We start from the raw sequence: 18,086 nt of genomic DNA on the forward strand, positions 1-18,086 counted from the left end.
CATCAAGACCCATTATTCTCTTTAGCTTGCTTCACTAGACCAGACACATTACATCCTAATTATGTGTATGCTGCTATGCATGCCTGGAGACATTTAAATTGTTAATATCATTTTTCTTCTACCAAGTGATGGTGAAAAAAGCTAACTTCATCTACATTGGCTTTGCTTTCTATTAGTTATGCATCAGCTTTTTTTTTTATCAGACCCCAGCCATCTTATGTACCCAAGAGGCTAGTTAATTGCACAGCAAACAACAAGCCAGTTCTTAGCCCCGCGGTAAGATTATGATGATCTACACCACACAAAGTGAAGAGGGACTGATGTGTTCATTAAATACTCAAACCCACAAAGGACAGGGCCTACCAGTTGTGAATGTGAAGGGATACAAATAGTAGAAATCAGTAGAAAGTAGCCAGACTTAAGCAGCAAGTAAATTATTCTCTGAGTGGTTAGTACGCTTTTCACACTTTTAATTCTTGTTGTGATTAATGTTGTATAACACAAAATAAGGATCTGAATAAAAATGAGATAATATGCAAATATTTGCTTCTAAAATAATTAATTCCACTACAACAGGAAAAAAAAGGAATGGATATGTTAAATTCTATTTATTAGTAAACAATGACTTTTTCATTTTCTATGCACCATCCTCTGCCACACAGCATTAACTCTGTACTGTTCTCTTAGGGCAATGGAGCTAAGCAGGCCAGTGTGAAAGATTTAGCGTCACCCACATATAGGGGTCGCTGCTCAAAATGACAAGATCCAGAAAAACTGGTGGGTGTATTTGTGTAAAATCTCAAGAATACATATTAAACAACATAATGAACAATCATACATTTGTTGCATTCTACAATGGTAGAATATTCTGTTTGATTCTGTTGATAGCTTTTATCAAAACGAGAACTTATCAAAACTTGCCTGAAGCTGCATCACTCCAGATATATTAAACTGTAATTTCTTGCACTGTTAGGTTGTGTCATCTTTTAATTCAACTTCTTTCTCTCTTTACTTGTTCAATCTAAAGAATGAAACAAAATGACTTTTGAGCGCTCTTAATAAATTTAAGTTTGCATTTTTGTTACTTAGCGTACGCTTTTATCCAGGAAATCTCAGGAAATGTTGCACAAATGAGACTCCTGATCCTAAGCATAGATGGTGTACCATCAAACCTGGAGTAGACACGCTTTGAAACAGTAATTTCTTAAACGTCGTCTACTGCACAACGTTGCCCACTGCATATTTCTCACTCATTTAACCTGCAGCCTCTTGGTAGCTGTTGTACCGAGAATAAAACAGCAATACTGGCATAAAAGAGTGTGAACATCACCGTTCTTACAACATGCTAGCTAACAGTAGCCACATCGTCTCCTTCCCCCTTTGACATTTTTGTTCACGCTGGCCTGTCCCGAAGATCCGTTTCTCTTAGGTCACATGACCCATTTCCTGTTTGCAATTACGGCGTCTCCAGCAGCTATGACAACAGAAGTTTTAATATGGGTGGGTTGACGCCTCAAAAGAAGAGGCATTCGACTTGTAAAATGCCCCAGAAAGGGCTGAAATGCACTGTGGAGGTCTATATTCAGGCCGTAAGTACAAATTCATGACTTAACTTTACGGTTGGAGCAAGCAATCTTTTCTATTTTCAGTTAGCTGGATAACTATTTTCGTAAGTTATCTAAATCCTGATGGCAAGCCTCAGATAGAAATCCTGTGTTTGGAAAAAAATATAGCTCTCGTTACCTAACGTTATCTTTATTAGAATGTTTGTTATCAATCTAGCTAGTCCATGCTGCAACTAGTTAGCTGGCCAACGTTAGCTAGCAGAGATCTTGCAGATCGTCTAAGTGTCGGTAGTAAAGTTAGCTCGCTCTCTAGCTGGTCGGCTAACAGGTCAAATTTCCACGAATTCAGTTGTTTTGGTTAAGGATAAGCATCACTTTCAACTGATACAACTTCTGATGAGCTGTCAAGAGAGTTAAACTAGCTTGCTAGCGAACTGCGTAAGGCCGTGCCGTGAAATCCTAAATATCACTATAACAGTCCTCTGAAACGTTGCAACAAAGCGTACCACATTCAAGAATACGAGGGATGCTGCGAAGCGGAGTTTCTTTAAATGACACACAGTGAGACCAATCAGCGCATTCAGCTGTCTCCATGGCGGCGTGAGTGGTTCGAATTTCCCCTGCTGTATCCAATGCCTGCTTACGGAAGCGGTGATTTGTCGTCACTTTACGTTTTGAACTTATTGGCTTGTGTTTGGGAGGAGTGGTGTGTCACGAAATCACAGTTTTTTTTTCTGTGGACGGGCTGTGTAATGTCTAGCGTTAGTGATTAGGGTGCATCATTATGAATAAAAAAGTAGTGCATCTAAGCAGTGTTCGTAAAATACAGCAAGGTCTAAGACAGCGTTTCCCAAACCTCTCCTGGAGGACCCCTTGTCCTGCATGTTTTAGATCTCTCCCTCCTCCAGCTGATTTAAATGATCCGTTTGTTAATTAAGCAGCTTCAGGAGTTCGTAACGAGTTGATCATAGCTGTCTAGATGGATGTCAAAACCTGGGCATGAGGTATCTGTTTCTTTAATGGAAGTTGGACTAATATAGGAATGCAGTAAGATGGCATTAAGTTATTGTACCAAGTAAGTCCTCGGTAACGATAACATTTCAGAGGCTGTGCCTGTTAGGGATGTATCTTGGCCTGAGTGTATTCACCATTCAGTTTGATTGGTCCGAAGACGCTTGGGAGACATCCATTAGTTGTAAGATTGGTTTGGCCTTTTTGCGTTAGGTGAAAATACTGTATTCAACTCTAGGCCAGTCATTCTGAATAGGTTCAGGCAGTGAATGTGTGTCTGATTTTAAGGCAATTATAGTGATAACTTAAAATTAGTTAATTATAGAAATAATTAAATAATCTGATCTTATACATTTTTAGCATTAAGGCATATTTGCACAATACTACTAACTACAATTAACTAAAACAAAGGCCCTCTTTCACTGATAATCAAACCACGCCCTGCATGACAACCCCAACACAAGGAGGCTGTGGCTGCAACTATATTGACCCAAGCATGTACACAGCATAACAATATTTAGAATGACGTGTTTATTGAACCCAGTCAGTTTTGATCCTATTGCCTAATTAGTTAATTACATGGTTTATAATCACTCTGATTAATCAGCTAATCACAACTGTGTTGGTTGTTGTTACAATCTCTGATTGTAAAAAAATATTTTTGTCCTGTGAAATGGTGTGTGTCACCATTGCAGGCTTACTGTCTTGTCCCATGTTGTATATAATGCTTGGTTTTTAGAAACCTACCTTTTGTAGTTAGTGCATTAAAGATGCAGTTATACACTAAATATCCAAGTTATTAAATATATCAGGGGTCTGTATGAAAATACAGTATGAGAATACTTTTCAGTGTAATTAAAAAAATGTACCTTATTAATGTGCATTTGATTTTTGTCAATGCTAGATCACCTGCCCGGGAGTTGTGCTCCCCAACCGACAGGATGTTTACCTAAGTGTTTGTGTCATGGGTCAGTACCAGAAGACTCTTTGTCTGCCTCCAGTTTTCCCTCTCTTATTTCATAAGAAGATGACCTTTGAAAAGGTAGGGTGGTGCACCGCATTACCATTGCACAAAATCACCTGTAATTCTTTTTTAAATGTGTGTAAAATGGCAACAGTGCACTTTCCATTTTACTTTATTTTTCGCAGAGCCATATAAAAAAAAAAACTGTTTTGTATTACAAAACTACAGTTTTAACTCAGACAGGCCTTTTGACAGTTCTAGATTTATTCCACACTCCATCGCTGTTTGAAATATTATAACCTTTTAAACCTCAATGTACAATAGAGGTCTTAGATCCATTTACTGCTGTAAAAAAGCAGTCTGCATTGCTGAAATGTGTGATTTCCCCCCACAAGGCCTTTTCAGAAGCCATTGACCCCAGTGACATTGCTGATCTCCTGGAGCGTAAGTGATCCCTTGCGGGATATTTGCCATTTTTAACCTTTTTAATATAATTCAACAATATAATAAATCTGCTGCCTCTCTCTCTGTGTTCTCCCTACAGATGACACAACCTCCTTTGAGCTGATTCAGCTTGTCCCCCCAGGTATACTGTGTTTTTAAATCTAAGTGACTCCACATCACTCACCATCCCACTGTGTTTACACCAAAATTTCTGTCGCACACGAGGGTGCTGACCTTCCGAGCGCTTGCAGAAAGTGTTGGCCTGAACCGAGGCATGTTTAACATAAAGACTGAGGATGGTATGTATCTGTAATGTGGACCAATGTTGGCTCTGACAGCTGTGTGCCTGTAACTGCAGAGGGAAACATCCTGGCCATTGTGGAAGAGAACACACGGGACTTTCTGTATCCGGGTCCCAGACTGACCCCAAGAGCATCTGGTCCGGAGAGAGAGCTGCTGATGAAAAGATCCATCTCTTTCCCCGTAGGTCCATGTCACAGATAGAGTTTGCCATGTCTGTAACAGATTGCTTAAGTCAGTTGTTACTTTCATTGCCACGATCTGGAGGAGTTACAGGTTGTTGATCGTTGTCGCTAATTCATCTGCCAAATGCCTTGCTATCTGCCAGCGCCCGCTGGTTTTGTTTTTTCTCCATTTGTAGGGCTTTCTTTTGTTGTCCTCCCCCAGGGAATTTCTCCCAAAGTGGAATTCTCGACAAATTCCATCATCGAAGAATGTGAATTGAAAGATAGCAAGCCTGCCGCCCCTGTAAGTTTGTTCTCTCTTTGGTGTTCTGATCAGCCTCCTTATCGTTTTTGCTGTTTTCATAATAATGTGTTCTGCTCTGAATGACTCAGGTGCTGTCCAGATGGAGGTGTGCGAGTAGTGTAATCTTGAAATTTTGAAGACAGTTAACTATTCACTGCAAGCCTAAAATCCAAATTTTAGGCTTGTAGTAGCTGAAAAATTACTGTTGGGTATTTAATGCACTGCACATTAAATCTGTAAAATGCAGTTGATTTTTTTTTACATAGGTCTAGGTAAAAGTTAGATAAAAAGCGTGCAATGTACACTTTAATCAAAGAAGTAGCCCTCAACAAGTCAAGCGGACACATTGTGTGTGTGTGTGTGTGTGTGTGTGTGTGTGTGTGTGAATGATTTTATTGAAGCACAAAAGAGAAGATTGATCATGTCACAGATAAGTACTCAGCTGCTCCGTCAATGTTTCCACAGCTGGATGTTGAGGAATTATCGCTAGACCAGTAAAGAATGGCACTGTCAACCAATTTAATTGCATTCTGCCACATACTATTTTCTTTGCATGGATTGTGACACACCAGTTGTTTGGAAAAACATTTTAGTGTATCCATCTCTTTTGAAGGGTATTTATAGAGAGCAGATCATTAGAATTGATATCCTCACCTGAAATCAGTGGTTAGGTTTTCAAGGCTCTTTGTCTGCGGGAACAGGCTGTTCGTTGTCCTGGCAATCAGTGTTCACCGAACAGACCTACACCCAGAGTTTCATGCCTTTTTAATAGATATTACCTGAATGTGTCTTTGGGTTTGAGAGGGGAATGTATAAAAATGTATTTTGCTTTGTTTCAGTTTTACAGTTTTTAACTACCATCCTCCTATCTCTGGTGTTTTACTCTTAACAAAGTACCTGGCAAACTAGCAGTGAGACAGTGAGGGCAAGCTGCAGTGATCATCTTTTTCAAAGCCTCAGCAGACCACAAAGACATATTGTTATGCTTTCCAAATCTGTTTTCCTTTTAAAAGAAGTATTATCTATCAAGCCGGTGCGGCGAGATCAGGGGCCATATTCCAGGCCTCGTTATAAGAGCCATTTATTTTAATGGAGATTATTGACAAAACGCCAGGTCTTGAAAGAGGCTGGATGTGCTGTAATGACCCACGAGGAGATCTGGATCAGCACAGAGATGGAGAGAAGCCTCGCCGCACTGCTGCCACTAGCCTAATGATGCTGATGGATACTCGGGAATTGCATTAAGCCGGCGGCTCCAACAATGCATGGAATCTCGTCCCTTTTTTTGTCTGCCGGGTTCATAACAAGCCCTTTCCTCAAAATGGCCCTCTCTGTGATGCAGTGCGTGTGTGTCTTCACATCTCTTACTGCTTAGTTGTTCAGGCCGCTGTTGAGTGCGTTTCCAGCGTTGTCAGTCTTATTTTTTTTGTGTTTTCACATCCCCTTTGCTAAGTCTCCTGGTTCGGACTTGACACTGCGTTCTTTTTAAATGGGTTTTCTATGCCTGATTTGCATGTGTTTGAACGAGCCTCGTTTCTTGTTTAATAAGCTACTTGTGGCTCTGGCTTTGTTGTTTCAAGGACACCCTGCTTTATCACCCGTTACCAATACCACCAGACCCACTAATCACATCAGACAAGCGCGACTCATGGTGGAAAATGGCTCCTTTGTGTCTCAACCAAAAAAAAAAAGGAAAAGAAAAGGACGAAGAAAAAAGAATTAAAGAAAAAAAACTACTTAGATTAATTTCATTAAATCTGTCTTCTTCAAATAGCAATCTCAATCAGGATTTATTTATTCCACTTTTAAAAATGAGTTAATATGCCAGGATGTTCCAATTAGCATTTAAATTATCTTTATTTTTACAGCCATGTAATGTCATTATCATATTAGTCTGAAGCTGGCCATCAGATGCAATTAACATTTTTTTAAACTTATTTATCCCTGCATTGCCTGCAGGAAAACTGTTATTGCAACTCAGAATTATGTTAGCTGCTATTAGAATTATTGAAGCCATTTGCCAGCAAAGGTGATATTAGAGTTGTACATGAGTGTGATGTTTTCTGCCGAATGCTTTTGTGGTGGGAATATAAAGTCATCGGAGAATCATTGTCCATGCAATCAGCCAGCTTGATTATTTTCAGAATCATCAGCATTGCAAAGTATAATGTTATTTTCAAGCTGTAGTGTTAGGCTATTTAGTCATCATTGCAAAAAATGAACTTTCTAATGTACAGTGCAATTATAATTTACTTCATATACATTATACAGTAGTTCAATATATGCAAACATAAATGTATCTAAATCAACCACTGGCAACATAGCCCCCTGTCTGATGTGCTCCTCTTTAAAAAGTACAGAATTCTGCCTGAGGACTATTGATTACCACAGACTCCCTGGCACAATACCTATATACCATAAACAGCATCTGCATACCAGTTTAATCCCAACGGCAACAATAAAATGTGTGGATTAGTGTGGACAACCAGCCTTTCTTGTTTTGGGTTTGTTCTGTCGCATGAATTTTTTTGTATTTATATAGCATTCTGTATATTCATTGATTATTATTGTGGATTGGCTGTTATAGTGGGATGAGGAAGTCCAATGAGCTATTCAGTGGATTTCAATATTAGTGAATCTCCACTACAAGAGTAAACTGAATGTGTTTTTGAATGGAAAGGCCATCCTCATCCTCCTCTTCATTCTCACCCAGGCATAGCAATCCTCAAAAGAATTACTAGCAGATAAGGCAGTGAAAGGCATTGACTTTTGCACATATACTAGCTATGGTCTCCCATCCTGGTGTGGAAGAGTGGTCTCCCAGTTATGTTTTGTATCACACTGTTTCATCTGATTCTGCAGAAGTGCCCCATGTTAAACAATGGCATTTAAAGCACTCGTTTGTCATTCTAGTCAAACCAGTCAATCACAGCCAGAATCCTGTTTTTTCACAGTTTTATTGACATTTGTATACATTTTAATTTCATTTTAAGCAAGAATAAAATACCAATGTTCTGTAAATATCTGAAAGTTACACTGCTATTGACAGCTAAAATGAAGCACTTTGAAATATGGCTGGGTTCAGCGTCTACTGATGGATCACTCTGATGTTTTTGATTTTTGAGTAAGGCTTTGTTTTGTTTTATGATTTTTTTTTTTTTTTGCTTCAAACTTTCATCTAACCCATGAAGAAATCACTACATGGAGTAGGACACAAGTAACAAACATAAGATTACCCTACAACAATAAATCTGAACTTGACATCAAGTATGATCAGTAAATCAAAGTCAGACTTTGGAATACAGTCAGATTAGGACACGTAAGAATTAGTAAGAAGTTGGCTTATAGTAGACTTCAGTTTGTCAGACTTGAAGATGGGCTGAAGTTGCACTGAACCATGTCTCTCCATTCTCAGCCGGGCTGTCCGTCTCCAGCAAAACCTCGCTCTAGCGTACGAAACAGCAGGAGCCCAGTATCTGCAGGGAAAAGGAAACAGCAGAACGTTGCGTCCAGTAGCTACGAACAGCCCACCGTGGCCTCTCAGACGCGCTCCCCCTCGCCCTACACCCACCGCCGCATGTGCCAACTGTCGGAGGACGCCAGGCAGCGGCTCAGCCACCTCCAGCTGGGGCCTTACAGGTTCAAGAAGGAGTCGGAGAGCCATCCTCCCTTCGTGGTGCGTTTCCTGCCTTCTGCCCTACTGCGTGTTTCTGTGTCCTTTGCATCGCACAGGCCTACAGTCTTTGTTTTTGTCTGGTATTCTGTCCCCCTGGTCGTGTGATTCTTTACCTCTGGTCTCTGTCACTCTCTCTTGTTTTTCTGTCTGGCCCTCCAGCTCCTTCACTAGCTTGTGTCCTCATTTTTAATGATCCAGGAAGGGTATTATCAGAGTGTTTATTACAGCAGAGGACATTTAATCATTTAGAATTAAGAATGAAAATGAATTGTAAGATGAAATCATTCTTTTCACATTGCTCTCTGTAGCGTCTGCTAATCTTGATTAACACTGTTGATATTCTGATCTTGTAAAGGGGACCTCCAGAAATAATACACACAAATCCATAAAATTGTTTCCCTGATGTTAGATCACCAGGGACTGTTCTTTTTGTATTTTCTGTGATTTTAAATGTAATAAAATTCTAGGTATTCTATTACGTCACAACAGGCCACATTCAAGGTGCCACCCCTGAGCTTTCTATTGTGGAAAAACCCGAAATATGTCAAGACGTTGTTAGTATGACTTAGCTGGCTGTGTCAGTACTCAACGTGAGGTGCCTCATTAGCTAGTATGCCTAATGATAGCTAGAAACCTAAAATTTTCCCCAGTTTTAGAATTACACAGTGCACCCTGTGTGAATCACACCCATCCACATCCAGTCTGACACGTAAGTGGTTGATTCTTAAAAGCAAATTTCCAAATGAAAGAGTAAAATGGATGTTTGTGTTGTAAACCATGTTTTCCTCTGACGTAGTTGACTGATGTTCTTAGCTAAGTACTTCAAACATGGCTATCTTTTATTAATTAAAACATGACTCAGTTTCATTATTTGAATCTGGCCATGAGAACTGCTGGGATTCTGTGAGCTACAATGGCATAGCATAGTCAAATGCCTTGACTTGATTAAAACTTAAAATAATAATTTGACTCAAATTGATTATTTTTGAGTGTCTTCATGACAGTGCTGTGGCGCCAACGCCTTTTCACATTAATTTTAATTCTGTGACAACTTCATTCTTCATAGAATCTTAGACAATGCAGTCTGTGAAATGTCCAGTTTGTCAGCTGCATGGTGATGGTTTTAAGACTGTGGGGAGACTCAAGAAGGAATCTCTTAATAGTTTGGCAGGCTGGGTAACATTTTAATCTACCTATTTTGTGACCTGTTAGCTTGTCCACAAGCTGTGTACTAAATGCCATGTATGTCATACTGGAATCTGTTATCAACTGATCCCTTCATCTGGGATGGCAGTGTAGCATAGTGGTAAGGAGCAGGGCTTGTAGCCAAAAGGTTGCTGGTTCGATTCCTTAGTGGGGCTCTGCTGCTGTATAAATTGATAATGTAGAAATTGTAACATATGTAAGTCGCTCTGGATAGGAACGTCTGCTAAATGACAATAATGTAATGCAATCTGAACTAAATGATTCCCACTAGACTTAAATGTCTTTACCATTGATCATTGCATGTCATCACTGTTGTCATTAATTGGTATGTATTCCCAGTTCCATCAAATATATAGGGTGTGTCCTATTAAGGAGTTTGTACCACTAAAGTCAGAGTAGAATATTTGCCTGTTGTTTCTTGCAAATGCACAACATCTGAGCATTTGGTGCTACTTCAGTTGAAAGGAGAAAACATTGAATACCTGTATATATTCAGCAGAGGTCCTTTTAAAATTACTGAGATCAATAGGCAATAAATGGAGTCCTTTCTGTTAGTTCCTTTTGTTTCTGTTTAAGAGATTATTTTACGTGCTCATTGAAATGACATGAAGTCCTGAGGTGTAAATATCAAACTGGCCGTGTTATTAAAGCTGGGATGTGGATTTGGCTGTGATATCAGCATGGCATTTTCTAGAATGTGGCCTTTAAAAAGGGAACATTTTACAGAATGATTCCCGGGGCCACAATTAACCTGGGTAATTAAGAGTCAAACCGTGATTAACAAATACTTTCCTACTGAAGGAGCTTAGCCCACTGAACACATTATCAATGTGTGTTTAAAGTCTGCACGCTTGTTTATGTGGAGGCAAACAGCTCATTTCATTGGTGAGAGGGGTAATATTGCTGTTTAATTGAGGTGCCACCATTTTAATTGAAGTCTGTGGAAGTTCAGTTGTACAGGCACCTGAGTGGAACAGAAGAAAAGAGAGGCTGCTCTCCCCCCCCCCAAAACTTTTCTCTCTTTGGTTTAACCTTTTTTCATTCTTTCCGGAAAGTGATTAAAGCTGAAATGAAAGGCAAATATAGATGATTAATTGAGGATTCTGTGTCTGTGTGTGAGGATTCTTGTTTGTTTATTGAAGTTCAGTCTACCCCAGCAGTTAAATAAAGTTGACTGGATGATAGTTCTTCCTCACGCGTAGCAAAGTGATGGCTGTGCCCTCGCTGCAGGTTCCCCGATCGCTGAGCAGCTCCCTGAACGAGTCCGCTTCGTCCCACCGCGCCACTCCTTCCAAGGGAAGCCTCCGTCACAGCTGGTCTGCCGGACGCGCTGCAGAGAGCATGCAAGGTCTCGCACAAGGCCATTGATTCTTCATGTATTTAGTGAAGCATAAGTATTTCAGCTGTGTGTTTTCTCAGCTGTTCTCCCTGATTTTATATTTACTTACTGTATTTCCATTTTTTTTTAATTTTTTATTCTAGATGCCTCCCTTCTTGGCAGCTACAGACCGAAGTCTGCAAAAGGAGGAGCTCAATCAAAGGCTAAGGTTGAATTCTTAAAAATGGCATTCTGAGCTTGTACTGAATTCACAGTAATGCTGGTCTGTCCATGTTCTCTGTCTGTGAGCATGGACTGTGCTGAAGAAGTGCATTGCTAGTACAATGCTGCCCCCCTTCCCTTACGGAAAGCAGTGCTCTGTCACCCACAGTAGCTAGAACAGAGCAGCACACTTAGCCTGGTCTCTCAGGGACGAATCAGGTGACTGGAGACCACGCCCACGTTTCAGCTGCTTGAGTTCTGCGTTCCTACAGGTGAACAGCAGCTCTGTGAAGGTGCAGAGGTCCCCAGGGGAGGTGTTGGGACAGAGGTGCACCAGCACCCCCAGCAGGAGGGCAATGGAAGTGCAGTCAACCCCAGCATCCTGCAAGAGGATCCCCCAGAGTCCTGTGCTGAGTCACTCTTCCCTGCGGGAGAGGTACCCTTCTGTTGTTCACACAGGGCTGTTTCTTTGGGCGTCTTTGGATTTTTGGGTTTTCAAGGCTCAATCTTTGACTAACACCTCAATATTCAGTCTGTCAAACAGCCTTCCTTTTCAGGGGCAGTTACATGCCATAATGGAGAGTAATTCAAATGTCTGCATTTTTTTTTCTGCTTTTTCTGTCTTGCTGTTTCCAGCTGGTCTTCTGAGATGAAAAGGTCTTAAGTTTTCTGTGGATTGAAATCGATACCTTTCTTTTTTCTCACCAGGTCAAAAGGCATAAATGATTTTTCTAAGAATTTGTTTGGAATTCGTCATTCTGGGGCTGAAACTATTTCCATTTGCTTGGTTGATGAAAGGAGAGAGAAGGAAAGGGAAAAAAAGCACATAGCCTCTCCCATATGAATTTCCAATTATATAGTATTGACCAAAGTGTGAGCCTCATGAGAGTGCGGCCAAATACAACAGGCTGTATGCGGCTAATCTTTATTGTGATCACACTCGGCAGCCAAGATGAATTTCCCCCCTTCTTCAAATTACAGGATCTGATGTCTTGTCATGTTTGTTCATTGCTTAAAAGAAAAGAAAAAAACCCTGCGAAAACACGGCAAGAATGGTATTGATTGTGTTTCAGCGAAACTGAACGCATTTGACCCGATGCACAGTTTAATAAATTCTGAGAGACCCTGTCATTGATCTGAACAGCTGCAAGCTAAACCAGCAAATGTTTGTTTGTTTGGTTTTCTGCCTCCTTTCTCTGTTCATAGTAAACATCAAAATCAATAGACAATTTTAAACTGGAAAATAAATTGTGAGAAATGTATGATGCTTCTCTCTCAATTGAAAACGCTGCAAAAGTCATAAAGCCGGAGATTAAGCTAGGCAGCGCAGATTCCCACGACAAGGCAGGAGGCACGTTTTTCGGAACTCTTTGATGGGAAGACAAATGGCAGATGCTTAACTGAAGTGTGCCATCCAGCCTGTCTGTTCAGGATCTGACCATGTGTCCTTTTCAACCATCTGAAGCATCGGTGGCTCTGAGCCCATTTAAAAACTAAAACCAGTTCAAACATCAGAGAAGTATGTGTGCAGGCACATACTGGGTTTCAGCACCATTCTTACAAGAGAAACAGTGCAGAGGGTTGTCGGCGCCTACCGAAATTACAGTAGAAATTCAGAATAAATGTTAAGAAAAGTATTACTTTAAATTTGAGTACTTGACATCAGTAACTGTTAGCTTGGCTGAAAATGCTAGCTCAGTGGACTCAGTAGTTGCAGAGAAGAGCACATTACTTCGGAAGACTTCGGAGAAAGAAAGAAATTGCACCTAGAATGAGACCCACATCTTATAATCATGGAATGAATATTTCCTTTTGAATGAAGTTGAGCATCCATATGTTTAGTTTAAATTTATATCCATTTGTTTACATATCTTGACTATCCAACAGTCTGGTATTATCCATAGCAGCCTTTTAAATGCTTAGTGCCCATGTTCCAAATCATTCCTTGATTTAGAGCACAGACTAGTGGCCAAAATGGGTACCTCCCTAATGACTGTGTGCAAAGAGGTAGGGCTGCAGTAATCATGTGAGGATTTTTATGAATTGAACATATTAAATAGTAATTATTATTATCCATCCTCTGCTCTCCTCCACTACTACTGAACTTAGTAGTGTTTCAGTCAGTAGTGGGTAATGTGGAAGCTGTACACATGCAGCAGATGATCAGATGTTATGAGCTTTTCTGTTCCATTTTACAGCTGTCATCCCAACTGTGATAGCAGTGTGAGTCACAGTGACAACATTTCACCAGCCAAAAACAGATAACGTGGTGAAAAGTGGGCAGAGCGCAACAGCTAATGACATTTACACCACCGCACAATTGCTTCACTGGGCCCTTTCGGGTCTTTTCCTTTAATTTCCCTCAGTGGATTTAATTTACCCGGTTTAGAAATAAAGAAGGGGTGCAGCTGTTCTGAGTTCAGTTAAACATGGATGATGTGGGATGGCACATTAATGTCACCGTTAATGTGCCAGGTTTCAAAGTGATTCGTCAAGCCCAGGCCAGTGGGAGGAGATCCACAGACGTGTTCAGAGAATCCTAAGGACCCACGGCCTTCAGAGCAAAAGCATCGCTGTGAGTAAAACCCCACCTTTTCTAGCGGAACAGTGCAAAACACTAAGAAGTATGCATTGTTTTACAGAGACTAGAGAGGAAGGAGGCTTTGAACACCTGACCCACTCGCTTATTGGTTTACACAGATAATTCACACGGTCATTGCCGCATCAGTATCAAACCACACCTGTGTCTGCGAGTGCTTCCCTTTGATTCACCACTCTGTTTGTGAGTGAATGGAATAAACTGTCTGGCTGTACTCTTTTTTTCTTTTCATTTCTTTTTAAACCCCCTTGAATTACCTGTGAAGTTGTGAAGCCTCGAATCGGGGGAACTCGAGAACTGGCAGGTGTTGTGTTAAAAAGCATCACCTCCCACGCGTTTCTGCTGGAATATCCTGATGGCAGAACCAAGCGACATCTCGCTAATTACTCTAAAGCTCCAAATCCTCTCTCAATGAGAAAGAGGCAGTGTTCTGTGGGAGGGAGATCTTCAGGCACAAAGCTGCTGTTAAGGGCTCATCTTCTTGACACAAAAAGAAGGAAGTAGGTACAAGTGGTGCCTCAGCCAGCTGAAGCTGGGCTTTAAAAGAAAAACGTGTAATTCCTACATAATTAAAAGGAGAAAAAATGGAGGGGATTTTTGTGGAGAGCATTAAATCATCTAACTGACAGAACCTGACAGCCTTTGATTAACACTGTTTTAATTACGACAGAAAAGAGTATTTCAAACAGATTTGTGCAATTCCACTGTTAATTGAATTAACAAAATTATATTACATATATTTAGCTTCAGTGTTTATTTCCATGATGATGTCACAAAACCAGGCCCAGAGAAAACTCTTACCTTTCCCCTTACCTTGTGCAAAATTTTTATTTAAAAAACTCTAAGTGAATCTTTAAATGAACAGCAGTATGTTCATTTCATGCAAGAAGAAACTAGAGCAACATTTATAAAATGTCATTTTTTAATTACAGGAGCACATAATCAGTTTGGTTATGATTGACTTCAGTTGACTGAAAATAATAACACATGCTCCATGCTCTCATAGGTTCCTTTTTTATTTAGGATTTTACGTTGCAAGAGTCAGTAATTATAGGAGTGTTTATGATATCTGTAAATTGTATATGCATTCATGCATTCTGATTAAAGATATATCCATTATATTACATTAATTTCATTTAGCAGATGTTCTTATCCCTAGCACTGATACTCCTTCATGATTTTGTTAGTGGGGTGCTCATTTTGGTTTTGTGTGAAATAAGTGTGTTGTGTTTTTAAGCTTTTTACTCTCGGTTATTCTTAAGGTCTCTTGTATGGCTCTTGTTATGGGTGACAGCCTGTAACTATGTCTATGAGCATTTTTTGGTTTTCTTTTACCTTTTAGTGCCACATATCAAAACAAACACCATTCCAACATCAACAAGTTTCGGGCGTAATTTCACAGTGGCCACACTGTTTATGTTTAGTTTTTTATTACTGGAAAAAAAAATTCAGTTGGAATTTTCTGAAGGTGATATTTATTGATTAGGTCCAATTCAGCAAACCTAATTATAATTCAGTAATCTGGGTACTATGTTATCATTGCTAATAAAAGTGCCACTGTGTCTGAAATGTCAGTAATAAATATCTGTTTGTGTTCAGCAACAGTTCTTTGCCCAAAAAAAATGCATTTGTTGGCAGCATGTTATTTTACCCATGACTCCTTGCTTTGATGGCCCGGGTGATTTTCTCAGGATGACGAGCGCGCAGAGGGATGTTCGGCCGAGCGCAGGCTGGTGGTTGCCGGCTATGACAGTGACAGCCCCGCTCTCCGGGACAGGTAAACACTTTATCCTTGTCACAGTGCCACCTCAGCACTGACACTGTAATTCTGTAATCGCAAGAAACTGGATGCCTGTTTTTCTGGTGATGGGGCTTAATGGCCACCATCTCTCCTTTTGCTGTGACAGGGGCTTTTAGTGCTGCCATTAGATTCAAATTGCCATTCTTTTATTCATTTCAGATCCTTTTATGATCCGTGTATATGAATTTGTTTGGGTTTTCTACGCTTGGAACGCAATGACAGACTAAATAATAATGGATGTATTTAAAGAAAAATCTCTTGGTTGAGCGCACACTGTAAAATTGTTCCCTCAACTCACCGAGAACTTTCTAAAACGTTCTGTGTATTTTATTTTATTTAATGAAGTAGTTATTTAGAATGGGAGAGAAAATAAAAACATTTCAGCGGCCTCGGCTCTGTCAAGTCTTGGCCTGTCCTGTCAGTGCAAGTTTACGGACTTGGTGAAAGAACAAAAGAAAGAAAACCACCACAATCTCACTCAGACTAAATAAGGCGAACATACAGACATAGACACAAACCGTCACAATGTTTGTCAGTGTTGTCTCTCACAAGTACATTTCATTGTCAGTTTCATGTGAAGCCACTGAACATAAATGAATGGGACTTGTCCGTACAGCAATATGTGCAAATGTTGAGAGTACTCAAAACAGTGGACATAGATTTTACTTCAAAAGTGGGGCAAGTGGGGCTTGGTATCTGTGGATGGGGATAAGGAATCCAATGTATTTGATGCCCCAAAAACAATACATTCAATATAATTCAAGTCATCAAATGACCAAAGATATTTCTGTCCATATGAAAAGGCATGAGACCAAACTGCAAAGCCAAATGTCCACAGCAGTCATTGTGTTTTACCTGCAGCACGGTGATCCCTGGGGCTTCTGTCCACTTGGGCAGTGGGGCATTCTGGACCAGCCGAGCTGCCCAGTACACAGGGAAGCCCCACAGAGCTGTGTTTGAGGACAGCCTTGGTAAGATCTACAAGAGCCTCTACAAGAATGCCTCCAGCACCAGCTAAGAATCACGTCCCAAAAGGAGCATCCACATGAGCTGGGCTGTCCCACCTCTCTGTGAGCCTGGCAGGAACTTTGACCTGGATAACAGTCATTCCAATAGTGAAATGTCAGAGGAAGTGATTAATGACTACAGATTTTGTCATGTTCACACAATTTTTTTCATGTTACTCATAGCATGTAATCATTTGGCACTGAAATTTTAATGTTTGCTGAAGTAAACATTGTGTGGATTGCAATCTGTGCATTACCTATTTAAATTTTAATTCATGTACAGCTTGAATTTATCAGTGGAAAAACAAGTTATTCCTAATAAACATTTAATTTTTTTTACTCTTAAACAGATTTTATTAATTTACAATAAAAAATGCTTGCTACCAATGGACATTTTTATGGTGATATTATGTATCCAACAATGTTTCTGCTGGAACCCTGTGTTTCAAAATAGTGGAATTTTTTTTATTTAAAAATCCCTGTCACCTTCCCCTGTTGGCCTACGTTTTTTTCCTACCTTCTACAGTAACTTGTACTTCTGCTGGCTTCATTTTGTGCACTGCACTGCTCAGCACTCCTGTTCTCCATGCCACTGACCTTCTCTAACTTCGTTTCACATCCCCACCTGAGCTGAATCTCTTGGATCATCTCAAACCCGGAAGCGCCCCTGGAGCAGATACATGCAGTAGGATGATTCTCCGGGGGTGTCCTCAGATCAGGTAAACTCCATGTACTCTTCACATGACAGGGGTGTTATTTGTGAAGACTGCTGCAGTGCCCTCTGCACAGCATACTGTGAGGGAGGAGGAGACCCTAGGGCCTAGGCCATAGTGCAGCACTCCGTCCTAGTATTATACACAGGTCATATACCTTTCGCTACAGCATTTTCCAGTGCATTCTCACCTTGTTTTGCCAACACAAATAAAAACATTGAAATGGGTCCAGATTACTCACATTCTCAACTTCAGTGCAGTTGTGGATTTCTCTAGGTACTTCAGTGTTTTCATTCCATTTACTTGTGATGTTTTAGCGTTAGCTAATTTGTTCTATTTCATTTTTGATTCAAATTCAACATTTTTTAGTCTTGCAGAGACTTTGTTTCAAACTATTCTTTTTGGTTGAAACAAGGGAAAACTGACATAAGCACAACGGCAAAAATCTTACAAAAAATAGCCTTTCCACAAATGATAAATGCTATAATACAGATGTGTTTTATACAATACTAGATTAAGATGGCTAGGGATTACCAACCAAGTAGAGAGCACAGCTCTCAGAAGCCCATCCCTTCAGCATGTCTTCATTTTTTTACTTTGTTCACTTGTAACCTAATTTGTCACAGCTTGTACTGTTGACTTGGTTTATTACTAAAATGGCTCTAATTTTAAATGAGCAGTGCCTTTTCAAGCAACATGTTAATGGAGTGTAATCTATAAAATGGATCTTTTATAACAATGCTAGGTAAATTTGTATTGTCTTTTTTATACCTCTGTTTCTGTTAAGGCATT

General features: G+C 40.1%; 1 protein-coding gene across 1 annotated transcript; it reads left to right on the forward strand.

Moving 5' to 3' along the window:
- Nucleotides 1–1,449: 1,449 nt before the first annotated feature.
- Nucleotides 1,450–16,646, forward strand: spata6 (spermatogenesis associated 6). Its single transcript, XM_036519535.1, has 12 exons — nucleotides 1,450–1,589; nucleotides 3,481–3,618; nucleotides 3,936–3,984; nucleotides 4,085–4,126; nucleotides 4,343–4,467; nucleotides 4,672–4,752; nucleotides 8,168–8,428; nucleotides 10,865–10,982; nucleotides 11,370–11,610; nucleotides 13,650–13,749; nucleotides 15,465–15,550; nucleotides 16,436–16,646. Exons 1-12 carry the CDS (start codon nucleotides 1,497–1,499, stop codon nucleotides 16,590–16,592), a joined length of 1,491 nt encoding a protein of 496 aa, XP_036375428.1. The 5' UTR covers nucleotides 1,450–1,496; the 3' UTR covers nucleotides 16,593–16,646.
- Nucleotides 16,647–18,086: the final 1,440 nt, after the last annotated feature.

The sequence above is a fragment of the Megalops cyprinoides genome, chromosome 2 (genome assembly GCF_013368585.1).
Source record: "Megalops cyprinoides isolate fMegCyp1 chromosome 2, fMegCyp1.pri, whole genome shotgun sequence".
Taxonomy (NCBI): domain Eukaryota; kingdom Metazoa; phylum Chordata; class Actinopteri; order Elopiformes; family Megalopidae; genus Megalops; species Megalops cyprinoides.

Bases quoted from the DNA above. Each gene is read 5' to 3' on its own strand.
- spata6 (XM_036519535.1), top strand. From the start codon at position 1,497: ATGGGTGGGTTGACGCCTCAAAAGAAGAGGCATTCGACTTGTAAAATG. The intron at 4,468-4,671 runs GTAGGTCCATGT...GTCCTCCCCCAG, and splicing joins AAAGATCCATCTCTTTCCCC to GGAATTTCTCCCAAAGTGGA. The intron at 13,750-15,464 runs GTGAGTAAAACC...TGATTTTCTCAG, and splicing joins TTCAGAGCAAAAGCATCGCT to GATGACGAGCGCGCAGAGGG.